This window comes from Cavia porcellus, unplaced genomic scaffold (genome assembly GCF_034190915.1).
Source record: "Cavia porcellus strain 051 isolate PalLab524CR breed Dunkin Hartley unplaced genomic scaffold, mCavPor4.1 scaffold_1, whole genome shotgun sequence".
Lineage (NCBI taxonomy): Eukaryota > Metazoa > Chordata > Mammalia > Rodentia > Caviidae > Cavia > Cavia porcellus.
The window spans coordinates 81,321,470-81,338,201 of record NW_026947484.1 but is presented as its reverse complement, the minus strand read 5'-3'; the positions used below and the strand labels follow the sequence as shown (position 1 = coordinate 81,338,201).

General features: G+C 38.2%; 1 protein-coding gene across 3 annotated transcripts in view; it reads right to left on the bottom strand.

The window, feature by feature from the left end:
• Window positions 1-12,313, bottom strand: part of Ric1 (RIC1 homolog, RAB6A GEF complex partner 1) — a 166,025-nt gene extending 153,712 nt beyond the window's left edge. For all 3 annotated transcript variants that reach the window (XM_063250756.1, XM_003472180.5, XM_063250760.1), the window contains exon 1: window positions 11,960-12,313. In XM_063250756.1, the coding sequence (XP_063106826.1) occupies window positions 11,960-12,103 (144 nt within the window). In that variant the 5' untranslated portion in view covers window positions 12,104-12,313. The remainder of the gene's footprint in view (window positions 1-11,959) is intronic.
• Between the last annotated feature and the right edge of the window lie 4,419 nt (window positions 12,314-16,732).

The window sequence follows — 16,732 nt, the reverse complement described above, 5'->3', positions numbered from 1 at the left end:
CATATGCCAAAGATTAAACCCAGACCTATATGTCTCACCATGCACTTAACTAAAATTGAATGAAAAAAAGATATAAATATTAAAACAGAAACACTTAATCCACTGGAAGATAAAATAGGTAAAACTCTTGAAGACATAAGTATAGGCAAAGACTTTATGACCAAACCACAATCACACAGAAAATATTACAAAGATTCAAAAACTGAGATCTCATCATACTGAAAAGTTTTTGCATAGGAGAAGCTACCAACAGAGTGAAGACAGTGCACAAAATGTGAAAAAAAATTTACCTGTTATTTGTCAAAGGACTAAGAATATATAAAGAATTAAAAACAAAAAAAAAATTAAGACCTCCTCCATGCCCAAATTTAAAGACTCAATCCAAAAATAGGCATCTGAAATGAATAGGTACTCTCAGATAAAAGAGTACAAACAGCAAATAATATACATAAAAATGTTCAACATCATTCGTCATTTGAGAGATACAAATTAAAACAATGCTGAGATTCTATCTTACTCCAGAAACAATGGTTATCCTCAAGAAATCAACCAATAACAAACGCCAGTGAAGCTGTAGCAAAAGGGAACCCTTCTCCACTGTTGATGCAAATGTAAATTGGCGAAACCAATATGGAAATCTACATGGAGACTCTTCAAAAAACTAATTGCTAGAGATTCTATTTGACCCACCTATTCTCATTCTTGGTATTTTCCTGGAAGAGTTAAAACCATCATACCACAGCAATACATACACATCCATGTTTACAGCAGCACAATTTGAAATAGTTAAATCCCGGAAATTGCTCAAATGCTCTACATCAGATGAGTGAGTAAAGAAAATGTGGTTTTTTGGGGACCCTCCTAAAGGAAGCCTACACAGACTCAGAGAAGTCTGTCATGCCCCCATGTACCCACCTTTGGGGGCCTTTCCACCAGTAGCCAGCATGGACTGGGGAAAGCAACCTCAATCTCACACATCCACAGCCACTGAGGAAGCCTTGGTATAACCACGAGAGTTTAGAGAAGCCAGCCATGTGCCCCACCACCTCCCCAAGAAACTAGGTACAGAGAAACCCAGGCATCTGGCCCATTCCTCAACACCTTAGACAGGCAGTCAATGTGGGAATTGCCTATAACCCCATAGCCAGCTCTTCTGGAGGACTCCAGGAAAAATGTCAAGACCAGGGAGTAAAATGTAATCTCATACCTCCAGCCCACTCAGAATAAGTTCAGAAAACATAGTCATAAAAGAAATGGGAATCTGTGCACCTGAAATTTTTGAAATGATAGCAAATGAAGTCAAGAAATAACTTTATAAGGTTGTGAAGAAATCAGATCAGAAGCTGGATATGGTGGCACATACCTATGATCCCAGAACTTGGGAGGCTGAGGCAAGAAGATTGTTGCAAGTTTGAGACCAGTCTGGGACACAAAGAGAGCTCAAGGCCAGCCTGAACTGCACAGCAAGACCCAGTTTAAGAAGACAAATAATAATAATAGTATTTCAGGTAAAAGAAGAAATGACAACTATAATAAAAAGAATTTCTGAGCATATCTAAAGAAAACACTGATTTCAAAAAAGACAAGCATAGGAAAATGATGGGAAGCTTGAATGAACAACACAGGAAAGAATTAGAATGCATGAAACAGATTCAAAGAGATACCCAGGAAATTAAAAACTCCACTCAAAGCTAGCAAAACTGCTTGAATGCAACTGAAAAAACACTTTCACACCTTGAAGACAATATTGCAGGTAGCAATCGCAAAAAGAAAGATTTCTTAAACATGACAAGGAAACAGGAAATAATTCAACGGCTACAAGTTGATGCAAAGAAAAATAACTTAAGAATGCTAGGTGTCAGTGAAAAAGCAGGAGTCAACACAAATGACATAAAAAGACTATTTACAGAACTACTAGCAGAAAGCTTTTCAAGCATGGGAAAAGGACCTGACAGATGGAGGAGTAAAGCATATAGAATTCCGACTAGCCATAATCAAAATAAATCTAAACTCAGACATAATAATCAAGACCCCAGAAATTCAGCACAAGAACAGAATATTAAAATCTATTTTAGAATAGAAACAGATCACCTATAAAACGAAAACCCACCAGAATCACAACAGACTTCTCAATACAAGCTATTAAATCCTTGACTTCTTAAGAACACAGAATGAATTATGTTAAGTACTGAAAGAAAACAACTTCCAACCTAAACTGATGTACCCTACAAAACTATCTTTCAAAACTGATAGAGAAATAAGATACTTTCATGATGAACAACTGCAGGAATGCATGACTACCAAACCAACCCTACAAAGAGTATTGAAACATATTTCAGAGACACCTAGATGACTAGAGTTCCAGAAATAGCAGCAGAGGGGGATCTCCGAACAAGGCAGACAACTGAACAGAAAGGAAAAGTAAGGAACCAATGGCAGGAAAATACCATGGCAGAGATGAGCCAATGCATACTAGTCATAATCATTAATGTAAATGGCTTCAATTCCACCAATAAAAAGAAGCACAGGTAGAGTGAACCAAGAAACAAGACCCATCAATATGCTGTATACGAGAAACACATTTAATGTGAAAGGAAATTCATAGGTTGAAATGCAAAGGAGAAACAACACTCCATGAAACATGGAACCATAAAAAATCAGTTAGATTGCCCATCAACTATGGAATAGATAAGAAAGATATTTTTATACAAGGGAAAGAAACTCAATTATAAAGAAGGATAATCTCAAGGCTCTTGTAGGTAAATGGATACAATCTGAGATCATGGTCATGGGTGAAATGGTTCAGACTCACAAGGGTGAACATAGTGTCTGCCTAGTGTGTGTGTGTGTGTGTGTCTATATACATATATTTATTTATATATATGTGTATATATTTATGTGTGCATATGTGTGTACAAGATAGATAATTATACTAATAATTTCTGTTAGCCCAACAAAAGGAATGGTTTGTGCTTTTATTGTTTGATCATTTTTTCATACACGTCTGGTAGTCCAAAGAACTACTACAGTACAATGATATGCAACTATTGATCATTGTTCATTTCTTATTGTTTTGAAATTCTGTATCATTTTTACTTTTTTCATTTTAAAATTAAAAAAAGAAAAAGTGGTTTTTTATATACAATGGAGCCCTGCTAATAAAGATAACTTGAGATATTTCTAGGTAAATGGATGCACCTTGAGATCACACTTTTAAGTGAAATAAATCAGACACACTTGTTTAAATATCACATCATTTCCCTTGTGTAAGAAACCCAGGAGGTAAATAAGGAGTATAGTGGAGACTAGATATTGGGAATTAGGAGAAACATGTTCAAATGGGAAAGGGAACAAGGTAGGAGAGAGGGTACAGGGAAAGGGGAAAAAAGAATAGAAGGAAAAATGGAGACAAAGTTTTTTTCAAAGATCAAGAGAAGAAAGACTGATTGGAGGGGAGGAGGATGGGAAAAAACAAAGAATCTAGATACATTACGTACAGGTACTAATTTCCTATGATGAATGTACTCTTACATATATCAAGTGTACAATAAAATTAACTTAAAACATAAAATGACCCTAAAAATGGATATTCATATGAAAAAGAATAAAACTGAACTCTTATCTTACATCACTTACAAAAAGTAACTCTAGAGGCTGGGGATTTAGCTCAGCGGCATAAGCACCTGCCTTGCAAGCAGGCGGTCGTGAGTTCGATCCCTGGTACCGATAAAAATGAAAAAGACAAAAAAAAAAAAAAAAAAAAGTAACTCTAGATGGGTTAAAGACTTAGTTAAGCAAAAGACCTGAAACCAAAAAATTTCTTGAAGAAAACTGGGGAAATGCTTCTTGATGCTGGCATAGATAATGATTTCTAGATGACACAGGAAACAAAAACAAAAATAAACAAGTGAGATTACTTGAAACTAAAAAGTTCATACATAGCAAAGAAAACAACAGAAACTGGAGGAAATATTTATAAGACATATACCTGATAGGGAGCTAATATTCAAGACAATCAAGAAATTCACACAACTCTATAGCAAATATAGTAACAATAAAGGACTGGCATGGTGGTACACAGCTGTAATCCCAGCTACTAAGGAGGCTGAGGCAAGAGCTCAAGGTCAAGGCCAGCCCAGGTGACTTCACATGACCTTTTCTCAAAAAACAAAAGGGTTGGGTACGAAGCAAATTCTCCATGATGAATATAATCATTATATACCACAAACAGGTAATAATAAAAAATACAAAAAAAATAAAAGAGTTGAGGATTCAGGTCAGTGCTAGACACCAGTGTGGGGGCGGTGGGGTGTTCACAAAAGACCTGAACTGACATCTTTCCATGGAAGACATAAAATTGTTCAACAGGTATTCAACACTTCAATAATTATAAGGGAGATATAAATCGAAACCCTAATAAGACAATGCTTCACACATGAATGGCTTTTATCAGTCAAATGAAAATGTTGTTAAAGATGTGGAAAAGGAGAATTCCTTATATACTACTAGTGAGACTGTAAACTGGAATAACCATTATGGAAAAAAATGAAGTGTCTGAGTTAACACTTAGCGCCCAAATTTAATGGAAAGGTTTATTTGGTTCACAGTTTGTAAAGCATTCATTCCATAATTAAATGGCCCCAAGGCAAGGTGGCACGGCAGAGGGACAACAGTTTATGGTGGTAGAAGACAGCAAAAGCAACATGAACCAAAAAAGGAGGAGTAAGCCTCTTCCTCTCTTATACTGCATGCAGGTTACCCACCCTAGGGCTGGTGTAGCACTCACACCGCCAATCCCAGCACTAGACAACAAATCAGTCACAAACTCTAGATTCAGACATCTCTGAAAAGACCATCCACCATGATCACATGAGGCTTTAAGGGGACATCCAGATACAAACCACAAGATATTTCTCAAAAAGTTGAAAATAAAACTATACTATATGATCTAGCTTCTGGATGGAGATATACATTATATACTTACACATATATTTACATATTTTATATTCCAAAGAAACAAAAATCAGTATCTCAAAAAATTATGTGCATTCTCATATTCTCTGCAGCATTATTCAAAACAGCCAAAATATGGAAACTTAAGTACTGACAATGGACAAATGGATAATAAAATGTGGTGCAATTGATGATGACTACAGTTAATAATAATGTATCATGAATTTGAAATTTTCTGGTTTTGTTATTTTTGTGGTACTAGGGATTAAACCCAGAGCTTCACAAATGCTAGGGAAATGTTCCACCCTTGAGCTACATTCTCAGTCTTTGTTATTTTGATAGGATCTCCCTAAATTGTAGAGACTGACACTGAGGTTGCAATTCTCCTGCCACAGCTTCCCCAAACAACTAGGATTTCAATTACATCACTACCCTCACTTTAAGAAAGTAGATCATCTCACACACATAAATAAAGATCATTAGATAAGAAGTTGATTATTTTTATTATATTCATTTTAGTATTCCTTCAAATAGGTATCAAACTATCTCATTGTACAAATATATATGATTTTTATTAGTCACTTAGACCTCAGTGAAGCTGAGGGCAGGGATAAGGTAGGTGATACTTTATCTACAGACATGTCTGGTTATAGTTTAAGTAAAGGGTGACTCATGGAGAAAGATTTCCAGAGAAGCTAAACCATAGATGATTCTATTAGGCAGAGATGGAGCAAGAGAGCATTCCATGAGGCTATCAAATTAAGGAGTTTGAATTTCATTTTCTAGCAAAAAGTGAATCCTACAAGACTTTAAAACTGAAAATTTATAAAGAAGTTCTTTGGAGGCATAATAAAAGTTGAAAGGGTGAGAAAAGGGAATTATTGCGGAAAAGAAGATATAAATTGAACAGCTTTCCTCCAGTCACACAGTTAATCATATACCCAATCTTGAAACTTGGTTCTTCAGACATCTATCTCATTGTTTTTTCTATTATTAGCACACCTGAACAAGAATATAATTTTCTGCTCAGGGTCACTCAAAGACATACAATTTATAACCCGAGTGATTATTTGCCCACTCCAACTTTTCACTAGCAACATAAAAACATTGTAACTGATAAGGTTTGCATTTATCATATTAACATCATTTAACCAAATATTTTCTACATACAATATGCCTTACCCCTTTCATAAACTGCCTATTTATGCTATCTCTCACAATAAGTATTCAAAATATTTCAGAGAGTAAATATTTGAAATCATCATTAACATGTTCTCACTGGCTTTTTAAAATTAAGTTTACTGGTACAATTTAGATATACATAATGATTACATTCAGCACAGAGTATTTATATCTGTACATGATACATCTTGATCCTTCATTTTTTCCCATTCTCCTTCTCTCACTTCAACCCCTCTTCCTCTCATTTAAAAGCTTTGGCTCCATTTTGTCCTCCTTTTATCGATGTTTTTCTTTTCCCTTCTTCCCTTCCTCCTCACCCCTTAGTAGTTCCCCTTCCCATTTAAGTATTTTCTTCCTGTTTCACAGTATCTATTATACATTTGGTCCTTACACTTTCAATTTCTCACACCAGAGAAACAGTGTGATATTCACACGTGTCTAATTTATTCCACTTAAAAATATAGTCTCAAGGTGAAACCATTTACCCAGAAATGTCTCAAGTTTATATCTCTTTGTGGCAGAGTAATACTCTATTGTACTAAAAAAATCTCTTGTTTATCCGTTCATTCGCTGATGGACATTTGGGTTGTTTCCAAGATTTAGCTATTCAAAATTATAATATAAACAAAGTTGTACATATACTGCTGTGGTATGATTCCTTAGGGAAGATAACAAGAAGGGACTAGCTGGACCAAATGGAACCTCCAGTCCTAGTTCTTTGAGGAATTGCCACAATGATTTCCACAGTGGTCGTACTAGTCTACATTCTCACCAACAGTAGAGAAGGATTCCTTTTTTCCCACAGCCCACGGGTGATTGTTACTGGTTGATTTCTTGACGAATAGCCATTGTTTCTGGAGTGAGATGGACTCTCAGCATTGTTTTAATGTGTATCACTAAATGACCAACGATGTTGAACATTTTTTCTATCATTATGCACTTCTTCATCTGAAAAGTGTCTATTCATTTCAGATGCCCATTTTTTGATTAGATTTTTAATTAGGTAATAGTGCTGTGTCTGAGGAACAGCTCGGAAAAACTTCCTCATCGTGAGTTGTCTCTTCATTCTGTTGATTGCTTTTGCTGTGCAAAAGCTTTTTAATAAAATGAAATCCTAGTTGTTCTTTGTGACATTTCCTGTGATCAAAACTGTGTTCATGAAATTTTTGCCTATCCCTGTGTCTTCAAGATTTTTACCTATTCTCTCCTCCAAAAGATATAGTATTTCTTTAATATTAATACGTTTGACCCATTTCAATTTAGTTTGGTGCATGGTGAGAGATATGGTTCTAGTTTTACTTTTTACCCTGTGGAAAGCTAGTTTTTTCCAGCATCATTTATTGAAGAGGCTATCTTTTTTCTAGAGGTGTGTGGCTGAGTGTTTGTTTCTGCATTTTCTAATTTCTTCCACTAGTACTCAGGCCTGCTTTTTGGCCAGAACCATCCTGTTTCTATCACAGTAGCTCTACAGTATAATTTCAAGCCAGGGATTGTGATGCCCCCTGCCTTGCCTTTGTTGCTCAGAATCGCTTTTCTATTCTAGGTCTCTTCTGGTTCCAAATGAATTACAGGACTGTTTTCTTTAGTTCTGTGATGTATGTCAATGGTATTTTGATTGGTAATGCATTAAATCTGCATAACAATTTCAGAAGCAAGACCATTTCACTATGTTGGCTCTTCCCACACAAGAGCAAGGGATAGCTTTCCACTTTCTGATAGCCTCTTTGATCTCCTTTATCAGACTACCTTAGTTTTCAATGTAAATTTTTTTCATTTCCTTTGTTAAACTGATTCCTTAGTATTTCATAATTTTCGAAGCTACTGTGAAAAACAGTTTCTCTCATTTTTCTCTGTATAAGTTTGTTATCTGTGCACAAGAATGCTATGGATTGTTGAGTGCTGACTTTGAATCCTGCTATGTGACTGAATTTAGTTATTAAATCTAGGAATCTTCCGGTGGATATTTTGGGGTCTTCTATGCAAATAATAATTTAACTTTTTTCTTTCCTATCTTTAATCCTTCTATTTTTTTCTTGACGAAGTGCTCTTGCTAATATTTCCAAAACTATACTGAATAGGTGTAGTGACAATTGTTCCTGCTAGCTTGAACTACCTGTGGTATGTGCATAATTGTCCCATTGGGTGATTTGTACTAGTGATCCAAACAGATGTAATCACCTTTAACAGTGCTAATTACCTGACAAATTAATAATAAAAAGTCTAATTAGTTGCTGACTTTGAAAAATTACTTGTCAAATATAACTATTACCATTTACACCAACTTAAAAATTTTATAATATTCAACAAATACATTTTTTCATTAAACTAAAAGAAATCTATATAGTCTTGAATAGTTTATCAATAACTCTAATTTTTAACACAGAAATCTTACAAGGACCCTATTCTTAGTACATATAATATGCACTTATTTCTCCACCACAAATTAGCTGCATTACAATTTTTATACCATTTTAATGTTTTTCTTAAGCAATTGTAATATATCTATTCTGCTAAATCAATGTCTTTGTATTATAGTAATCAAAGAAGCAGTACAAACTGCCCACTGAGTCAGACGTGCATGTATCACTAGTTCTTCAAACCATGGGAACTACTCAATTCAAATCAGAGCCACTTGGTAGCAAGGCAAAAATTATGGCCCTATGGTGAATGTGTTAACCTGAAAACTGAGGTAGAACTATAACTAATTTAGAATGACAACATTATATCACTTAGAGGTTCATACATGTAGACTTTCATATCACAATTAAGTAGTATATTAGTAAAATACAATTCATGTCACAAAAAAACATTTCAATCATAAATCACAACTTGTTTTATACAGCAGTTTCATTCTCAAAGCTCAATCCTTTTATATAATAGAAACATATCAATTATTCTCTCAATAAATTTCTACCCTCTACCACCTCAATCTAACAACAATATCCTAACCAATCAACAGTCCTTGTTGCAGACTTTTGCATAGTCTTTAGAATTCCTAAGAATCACAAAATATGAAAAGCAAATTTTCAGTAACGCATTACACTAAAAACAAGGCAATAACAACCTTTTCACACCTTAATGATGAAATATACTATTTTTAAATATGCACCAAAAGCAAAGTAAGTACAGATTCTAAATGGCACTACAGTATATTTCTCAAATTTAAGGTAGAAAATATATCTAAAGGGATATGATTCTACAACACTGGAATTCCAAATAGTTACTTAGGATGTGTAACAACAGCTGTAGGAAGCACATACAAGTTCTCTACAACACCCATAGAACATATAAAACTTAATTCTTAGAGACTTAAAATTTTCTGTATCACCCACTAACAATTTTGGGGATACATTAAACCATCACCTTACACTATTAAATGCATGTTGTTTTAGTTTTAATGCCTTCATCCTAAGAGAGCTTAATATACTAAGAACCCAACAATATTTCGAGTAAGCAAATCTTGTAATACCCTCTCAACTCTGAGCACGTCTGTCCCTGCTTTGAAATGCCCTCAAGCAGTTATAAGACTCTGACCATGTAGAAACCCTTTAGATTTTCAAAATTCACTTTAATTCATAAAATTACTTGGAACTACCTTTCCAAAGTCAAAGCTTTCATGTTCTCACTGCAAACATTTTAAATCAAATGACTCAAAATTGTGAATGTAACTGATAGCTCCTTAATTTAAATGAGGCTTTTGTATACATTGTGTTAACCTAAATTTATTTAAACTTACTTAGTTTCAGGAAGTTTAGAAATTTAAAAACCAAATTTTCACCATGTTAAGAAAGGTGTAACACAGAAGGAAAATAGTAGCCTAGTCATATAATCACAGACCTTAGAATCACCTGGTTCGGTAAGAACAAAATTAACCACCATGTGGTTACATACAGTTAACCTACAGTACCTATACGGCTTCCTCTAAGGTATTCCTGAAATCCATTTCACTCCGTACCTCTGAATACATTCCCTAAAGTCGATTCCTTACATACTAGATCTCAATTAGCAGTAACCTCCGGACTTACAAAAAGAAGGAACTGTGAGTACAGTGACAGCTTAAAGATAAGGGAGTATCAGTAATTTTAAATCCCAAACCTGCCTTGGATAATGCTGTTATCTAACTCCAAAACTGACAGTATTTTTTAAAGGTTTTTTGGTTTTGTTTCTTTTCCAGAGACACGGTCCTGCTACGTATTCCAGTCTAGCCTTGGACTATGTGCCAGGCCGACCCTAAACTCAAATCCTCTTGCCTCAGCCTCCAGTGTGCTGGAATTATAGGCATGGTCTATCACACCCAGAAAAACTAGGTAGATATTAGTATTCCCGATGTCCTGAAGAGAGCTAAGATTTTATACTGCTTGAAGAGGCAGATGATGCGGTTCACAGGTTTCTCATTCAGTCCTTATATCAAATTTTCTTTTACCTAAAATTAAGTCAAGTCTGCCTTTCTAGAGGTAAGAAATGTTAAATTTTAGGCTTTACAATTTGTTATATCAAAATGGAATTGCACACTAAATCCAGAAAATAACTTAAAATTCAAGTTCTAGTCATTTTTTCTACATGTGTTTTAAACAGTTGGATAAACAAAAATTATTCAACAGGCGTGTACTTCTTTTAAAATAAGAACCAAATAATATACACATCTGGAAATACAAGTAAGTACAAGACAATATCATATTGCTGATATTTACTATTTCCTAACAGCGTTTTGTTCTGATACATATCTGAAAAGTAGGTCAAAACTTAATGGCAAATAGTATGCTTTACTACCCAACTATGATAGTCAGAATATATACTGGAATTTTTTACACCCTATCACCAGGTTTTCCAGGACAGCGTGTAACGACAGTCAAGAGCAGTATAAGCATTCCAACTTGAGAGATTTGAGGCTAACCAATATAAAAACAGGTGTTTTTATGTAGATCTAACAAGGGCAAGGTCATAACCTATATCCACATGGATAAATTAGCTTTAGAAAGAGATCACTCTGACATCGATTAGTAGTGTCTTCTTGGAAGGGGAAAAAAAAGCATTTTTGGTACTCAGAATTCTATAGGTTTTTTACAGATAGACTTACAGCAGCATTTTCAAAGTATCCCATCTATCACTTGTTTTTCAAGTTATTTCTCTTACTTATTAGATAGATACAAAAAAAGAAAAAAGTAACCAGGATTTAAAGCAAAAACAGAACTCTGCCCCCATGCTCCCTCCACGTCTTATTATTGCCAGTTTTTAACAGTTGAGTACCGCAGACAGATTTGCGTTCTGCCGCTCCTTACATGCCTTTAAGTGTCTAGGAGCAATGGAAAAAGGGACCAGTCTGAAAGTGGGGAAGGGATGTCCAGGTTAGCACAGGAGGTCATTCACATACCAGAACTTTAGTAAAAATAACTCCAGCTGTAAGTTTCCACAAATAAGCCATCTCAGGCCTGTCAAGTCTGACAATGGGTAAAGCCCTCTCAACAGAATTTCCTATACTCCAAAATCACCTCAGCAAGGGAGCTGAGGACACCATGGCAGCCAGATTTCTGAGCAACTTTTAAGTAAATCTGCTCCGAGGATGAAGGGAAGAAGGGGAGGGCAAGTCTGGGTTCCGCCAAGGGAGCGCGCGCAGGGTCTGCACGGTGCGCAGCTGTCCCTGCCACACCGGAGACGCAGGGGTTTCGGCAAGAGCGACTTCATCCACAACGGAACGCGGCAGCAGGAGGGCGACAGGGTCCCGCACAAAGGGACTGGAGTCCCGGGCTCTGGGTGGAAGTTGGGGGCGGGACGGCGCCGGGACGCCGACGAGGGAGCAGCCGAAGACGGCGGCGGCTCTACTTACTCGGCTATACCAGATGCTGAGGCGGGCCGGGGCTAGCACGGCGAAGAAAGCCCTCTGAGGGTCCGACTGGATGTGGAACGGCGCCTCGGCCGGGCTCCCCACGGGGCAGAGCAGCCTCTTGGGCCAGCCGCTCAGGAAATACATGGTCCGCGCTGAGCCACCGACGCCGGAGCGCCCGGCGGCCCCCGGCCCCGTCTGCCACACTCAGCGGCCCCGGGCCGGTCGCCCGCCTCCCACACCGCCACCGGCGGAGTCGGCGGCGGTGGCGACAGCGGCAAGTCGGGGCATCTGCCCGCTGGCCGGGCCGGGCCGGGCCGACGCGCAGCCTCACGAAGAAGGGACCCCGACGCGACCGGGTTGAGGGTGGCGGAGGGAAGGGGAGGAGAGTCGGGACCAGAGAGGGTGGGAGGAGCGTGGGGGCCCGCCCCGGCCCCGCCCCTTCCTCGGGCCGCGCGGGCGTCACCACGCCGCGCCTTGTGGGTCGGAGGGGAGGGCGCGCGCACTCGGGAGACGTCGCCCTCCTCCCCCACCTCAGGTTCCTGAAGCCCCGCCCTGAGTTTGACCGGCGCCACCGCGCCGCGTCAACACGCATGCGGTGTGGCACTCTTCTGGCTTGTCTCCTCCTCCCACTTGTGATTGGAGCAAACTGTCAGGGGCACAAGGAGGGAAAGTGGGCAGTCGCGTGAGGCTCAGAGGCAAGTGGGTGAAGGCCCGGCTTAGCAGGGGCTTGGCAGGAGCCTAGCACTTTGGCTGAGGGACAAGCCCAGGCCTGGCTGATCCAAATTTGCCTTCCGCTCTGGATTGGCGGAAAGGGGGGGGCGGGGAGGTGGCGCTGCCAAGAGGGTGGCTGTGGGCAGAGAGGATCGCGAGTCACGTGACCCTGGCGACTCGGGTTCCCACTTTGGGATCCCGGCCTGGCAGCACTGGGGAGTCCTGTGGTCTTTGGGAGCTCGACCTTTTGATATGGCAGTCTTACAGGCGAGCTGGTGATGAAATTAGTGCACCTTTATGGGGGTTTCATTCTCCACACAGCCTTTATTCAGTCAGTAAACACTTTACCGGGAAAGTGTCTTGAGACCTGTCTGCTGCCCTTCCGTTCACTTTGCGTTCTTCTGTCTCTGGCCACCGTAACGTTAGAGAAAGCCAAGACTGTCTTTTGGCACCCACTGTAGAGTTGTTCTGCCAAAGATACGGAGTTAATTTTAGAGTTGGACTGGACTACAGATACTGCATTTAGTATTTATCTTTTGGACCCTAGATAGCACCTTAATAAGTACCTCTTTCAAAAAGCATTTACCCAGCGATAACCAGTGAATGTGAGGATTCCGGAAGGGAAGATATAGAGTCGATTGGACAGTGGAGGAAGGAGATTCTTGAACGAAAAATTGTTTCTCATTTTCTCCTTGTTATGTACAGTTTGAGTTTTTAACCTATGGTTAAATTAACAACTAATTTAAAAAACCAGAAGTTTAAAATGTTAGCACAACATTAATAGTAAACAAGGAAACAAAGTAATTTTATGCTTATCAGATACAACATTTGTAGCTAGTATTCAAAACAAAATCTGTAACTTTCCATAATTTTCCCAAACATCTGCTGCATTCTCTAGAAGGTGACCAAAGGACTGCCTCCGCTCACCAACTTGTGGTCAGATTGTGTCTCCTTCCTGGCTTGCTGCCTTGCTCTAGCACAGCAGCCTGGAATGTGGCAAGCAGAGTCAACTTTGAGAATATTTGTCAGATGAAATGCTCATCCAGCTGAACCACACCATGCCAAAAAGCCCAGAGAGGTTTCTTGACCTTACAATATAAAACTAAAATAACAAAGTCGCATCTTATTTGTCATATTAAATTCAGTTGTGCGCTTGGCAGAGAGGAAATGAAAATGTTAGAGCACAGCAAATTGCACTGGCAATCTCACTGAGCTCATACTTGCCCCAGCCCTTTGTTCTCTGATGTCTCATAAACGGGAATTTCTTCCTGAACATACAAGCAATTTAAGGAACTTCTAAGTAATTTTTATTGCCTTAGTTCTGACCTTATTTGCCATCTTTAGAATTACCTCCCCTACTACCTTTCTCTGTGGCATTTAATGTTTATAAAATAATTTCAAATACATGATTTTACTAACCTCCACAGTAAACTAAACCTTCAAGGTAGATAATATTGGTGGGGATATTATTCTATCACTTTTGCTTTTTTAGTGAGGAAATAGGACCGCAGTGGTGGATGTTCCTATAGTTATATGACCTGCAAAGAACTGGTCATCCTTGCACAGATTCAATGGGATGCGACTGTATTGAACTGAATTGTAGTAATTGTTCTGGACCCTAGGGGTGGGGTGTGAATGATTAGCACTGTCGGGAAGTGGGAGGATCATTGACAATTGAGAGACCTCTCAACAAAAAAGGGCTAGGACTGTAACTCAATTGTAGAGTACTTGCCTAACATTCTTGAAACCCTGGATTTGATCTCTAAATAGAAAAACAAAAAAGTTGGAGAAGAATATTTAATCATATAAAACTATATTCCCTGTATGTTGTGTAAAATATGATCCCATGTTTATGAAAAAATGCATTTATGTGCCTAGCAGGAAAAATGGAAGAAAATGTACTAAAATTTGATGGGGTCTTTTTTTTTTTGGCAGGGGTGGGGTGAGGTTTTTTTGGTGGTTGTTTTGAGGCAGCGTCTCACTACGTAGTTCAGGCTGGCTTTGAACTTGCTATGTAGCCCAGGTTGGCCATGAATTCATGGGGATCCTCCTGCCTCACCCTACCAAGTGCTAACATAACAAACATGATATGCTTGTGTCTGTGGCAGGACAAAACTTGGTGTTTTAAAACCACCTTAGATTAACTTTTTAAAAGCCATCTTGCCTATGGTTGTACTTTAAAAAAATTTTTTTTGATGTGGATGTGATGTCATGTACCTGTGATCTCAGTCCACTGTGGTGACTGAGACAGGTGGGTTGCTGCAAGCTGGAAGCCAGTGTCAGCTAAACAGTGTGTTCAAGGCCAGTTGAACTGCAGTGAGATCCTGTTTCAAACAAAACAAGACAAAACAGAACAAAACATCATTTTGAGGCAGGTTTTCATTGCTTTGCCCAGGCCAAACTCAAATTTGCAATCCTCCCTCCAAGTCTCCCAGAGTGCTGGGATTACAGACGTGGTGCCACATGCCCAGCTCTTAATACTAGGTATTCCTTTAGACTTTATTTTCCAAATTATCTATAATGAATTCACATTACTTTTGTGGCGAGGAAAAAAATATTTAAAGCAGTGAAACTTAATATTTCAAAATGTGTCACTTGTCCTACTTTTAGTAGAACCTTGCAGTGTTGGCAAATCAGAGAGACTGATGTAGTAATATGAAGTTTCAGGCACAATCCCAAGACTAGTGAAGAAAGGATTAGGAGAAAATGGAACCTGAGTCATCAGACTAAAAGTAGGCCTGGTGTACTTTCACACACACTTACAGGCTTTGATGAGAGAGCCATGGCTGGATTTTGGTTCAGATCAAACCCATTCCCAGTTAGGGACTGCCATAAGACTCTAAAAGTGAGACTGTTTTAGTTTATGATTCTGAACATTCAATCTTGTTTTTTTCTTTTTCTCTCCATTTCTATTTTTTGTTGCTACGTGTTTGCATTGCATAATGTTATTATACTTGTATTATGTGTAACATCAAATGCCTTTGCTTCTGGGCTGGTCTCAATTATTTATCCCCTCTGAAAATTGTTTATGAATAATTCACCTGAAAAGATATTATATCTTTATTTTGCATGAAAATAATGTGGAGGTGAGCAGAGTAGATGGTAATATATATAAAACAAGATTGGTCACAGGTTGCTAAATAAATCTTTGATGTTGAAAGATGACTTCCTGAAATTTGTCCTGTTATTCTACCTTAATACATGGTTAAAATTGTGTTTATTTTTGTAGTATGGGGCAAATGCACCCAGAGCCTCACAGTTGCTAAGCAAGCACCCTACCATGATTCCTACCCATTTTTATTTTTTTTTTTGTTTTGAGGTGGTCTCACAGAAGAAATTGTTCAAAAGAAAAGACAAACTATGATGGAGAAAGGGGAGAGTAAGAAAAGGAAAAATAAAAAAAAATATGTATTCCCAAGATAGTTAAGAAAGTTATATAGCTAGTTCATTAAAAAGGAAAGGTTTGTGCTAATATGTTTGGACAAGATATCATGCCTATATCTTATACTGTGAATAACTATTATGATATGCAATGTATTAATTATTGTAACTGCCCTTTTACCTATTTTGAAACTGTTTCATCATGATTTTTATCTTTTTTCTCTTTTAAAAAAGAGATGATCTCATTAAATTGCCCAGACTGTACTTAAACGTGAGATCCTCTGTCTCACCTTCCCATGTAGCTAGAATTATAGGTGTGTGCCATAACACTCAGCTAAATCCAAACAGTAGCTAAGTTACATTTTGTGATTTGGTAAGATTTTTGTTCTGTAGATTTTTTTGTTTCATTTTCTTTTGTTGCTGGTAATCACTACCAGGATCTCACCATGCTAGGCAACCTCTTTACCACTGATTTATATCATTTTTTTTCTGTCCTAGATTTACTGAAAATATTACAGCATATCAGAAAGATTCAAAGGACTCCACATGGTGTTTCATGTTGGGAGCCATTAAAGATGGAAATTAAGTACGGGTGCAGGGCTGTAGCATGACTGGGACATGACCTTCCAAAAACAAAGAGAGCCTGGGTCAGCCACATGAAGAAGTTGCTACAGCGGAGAA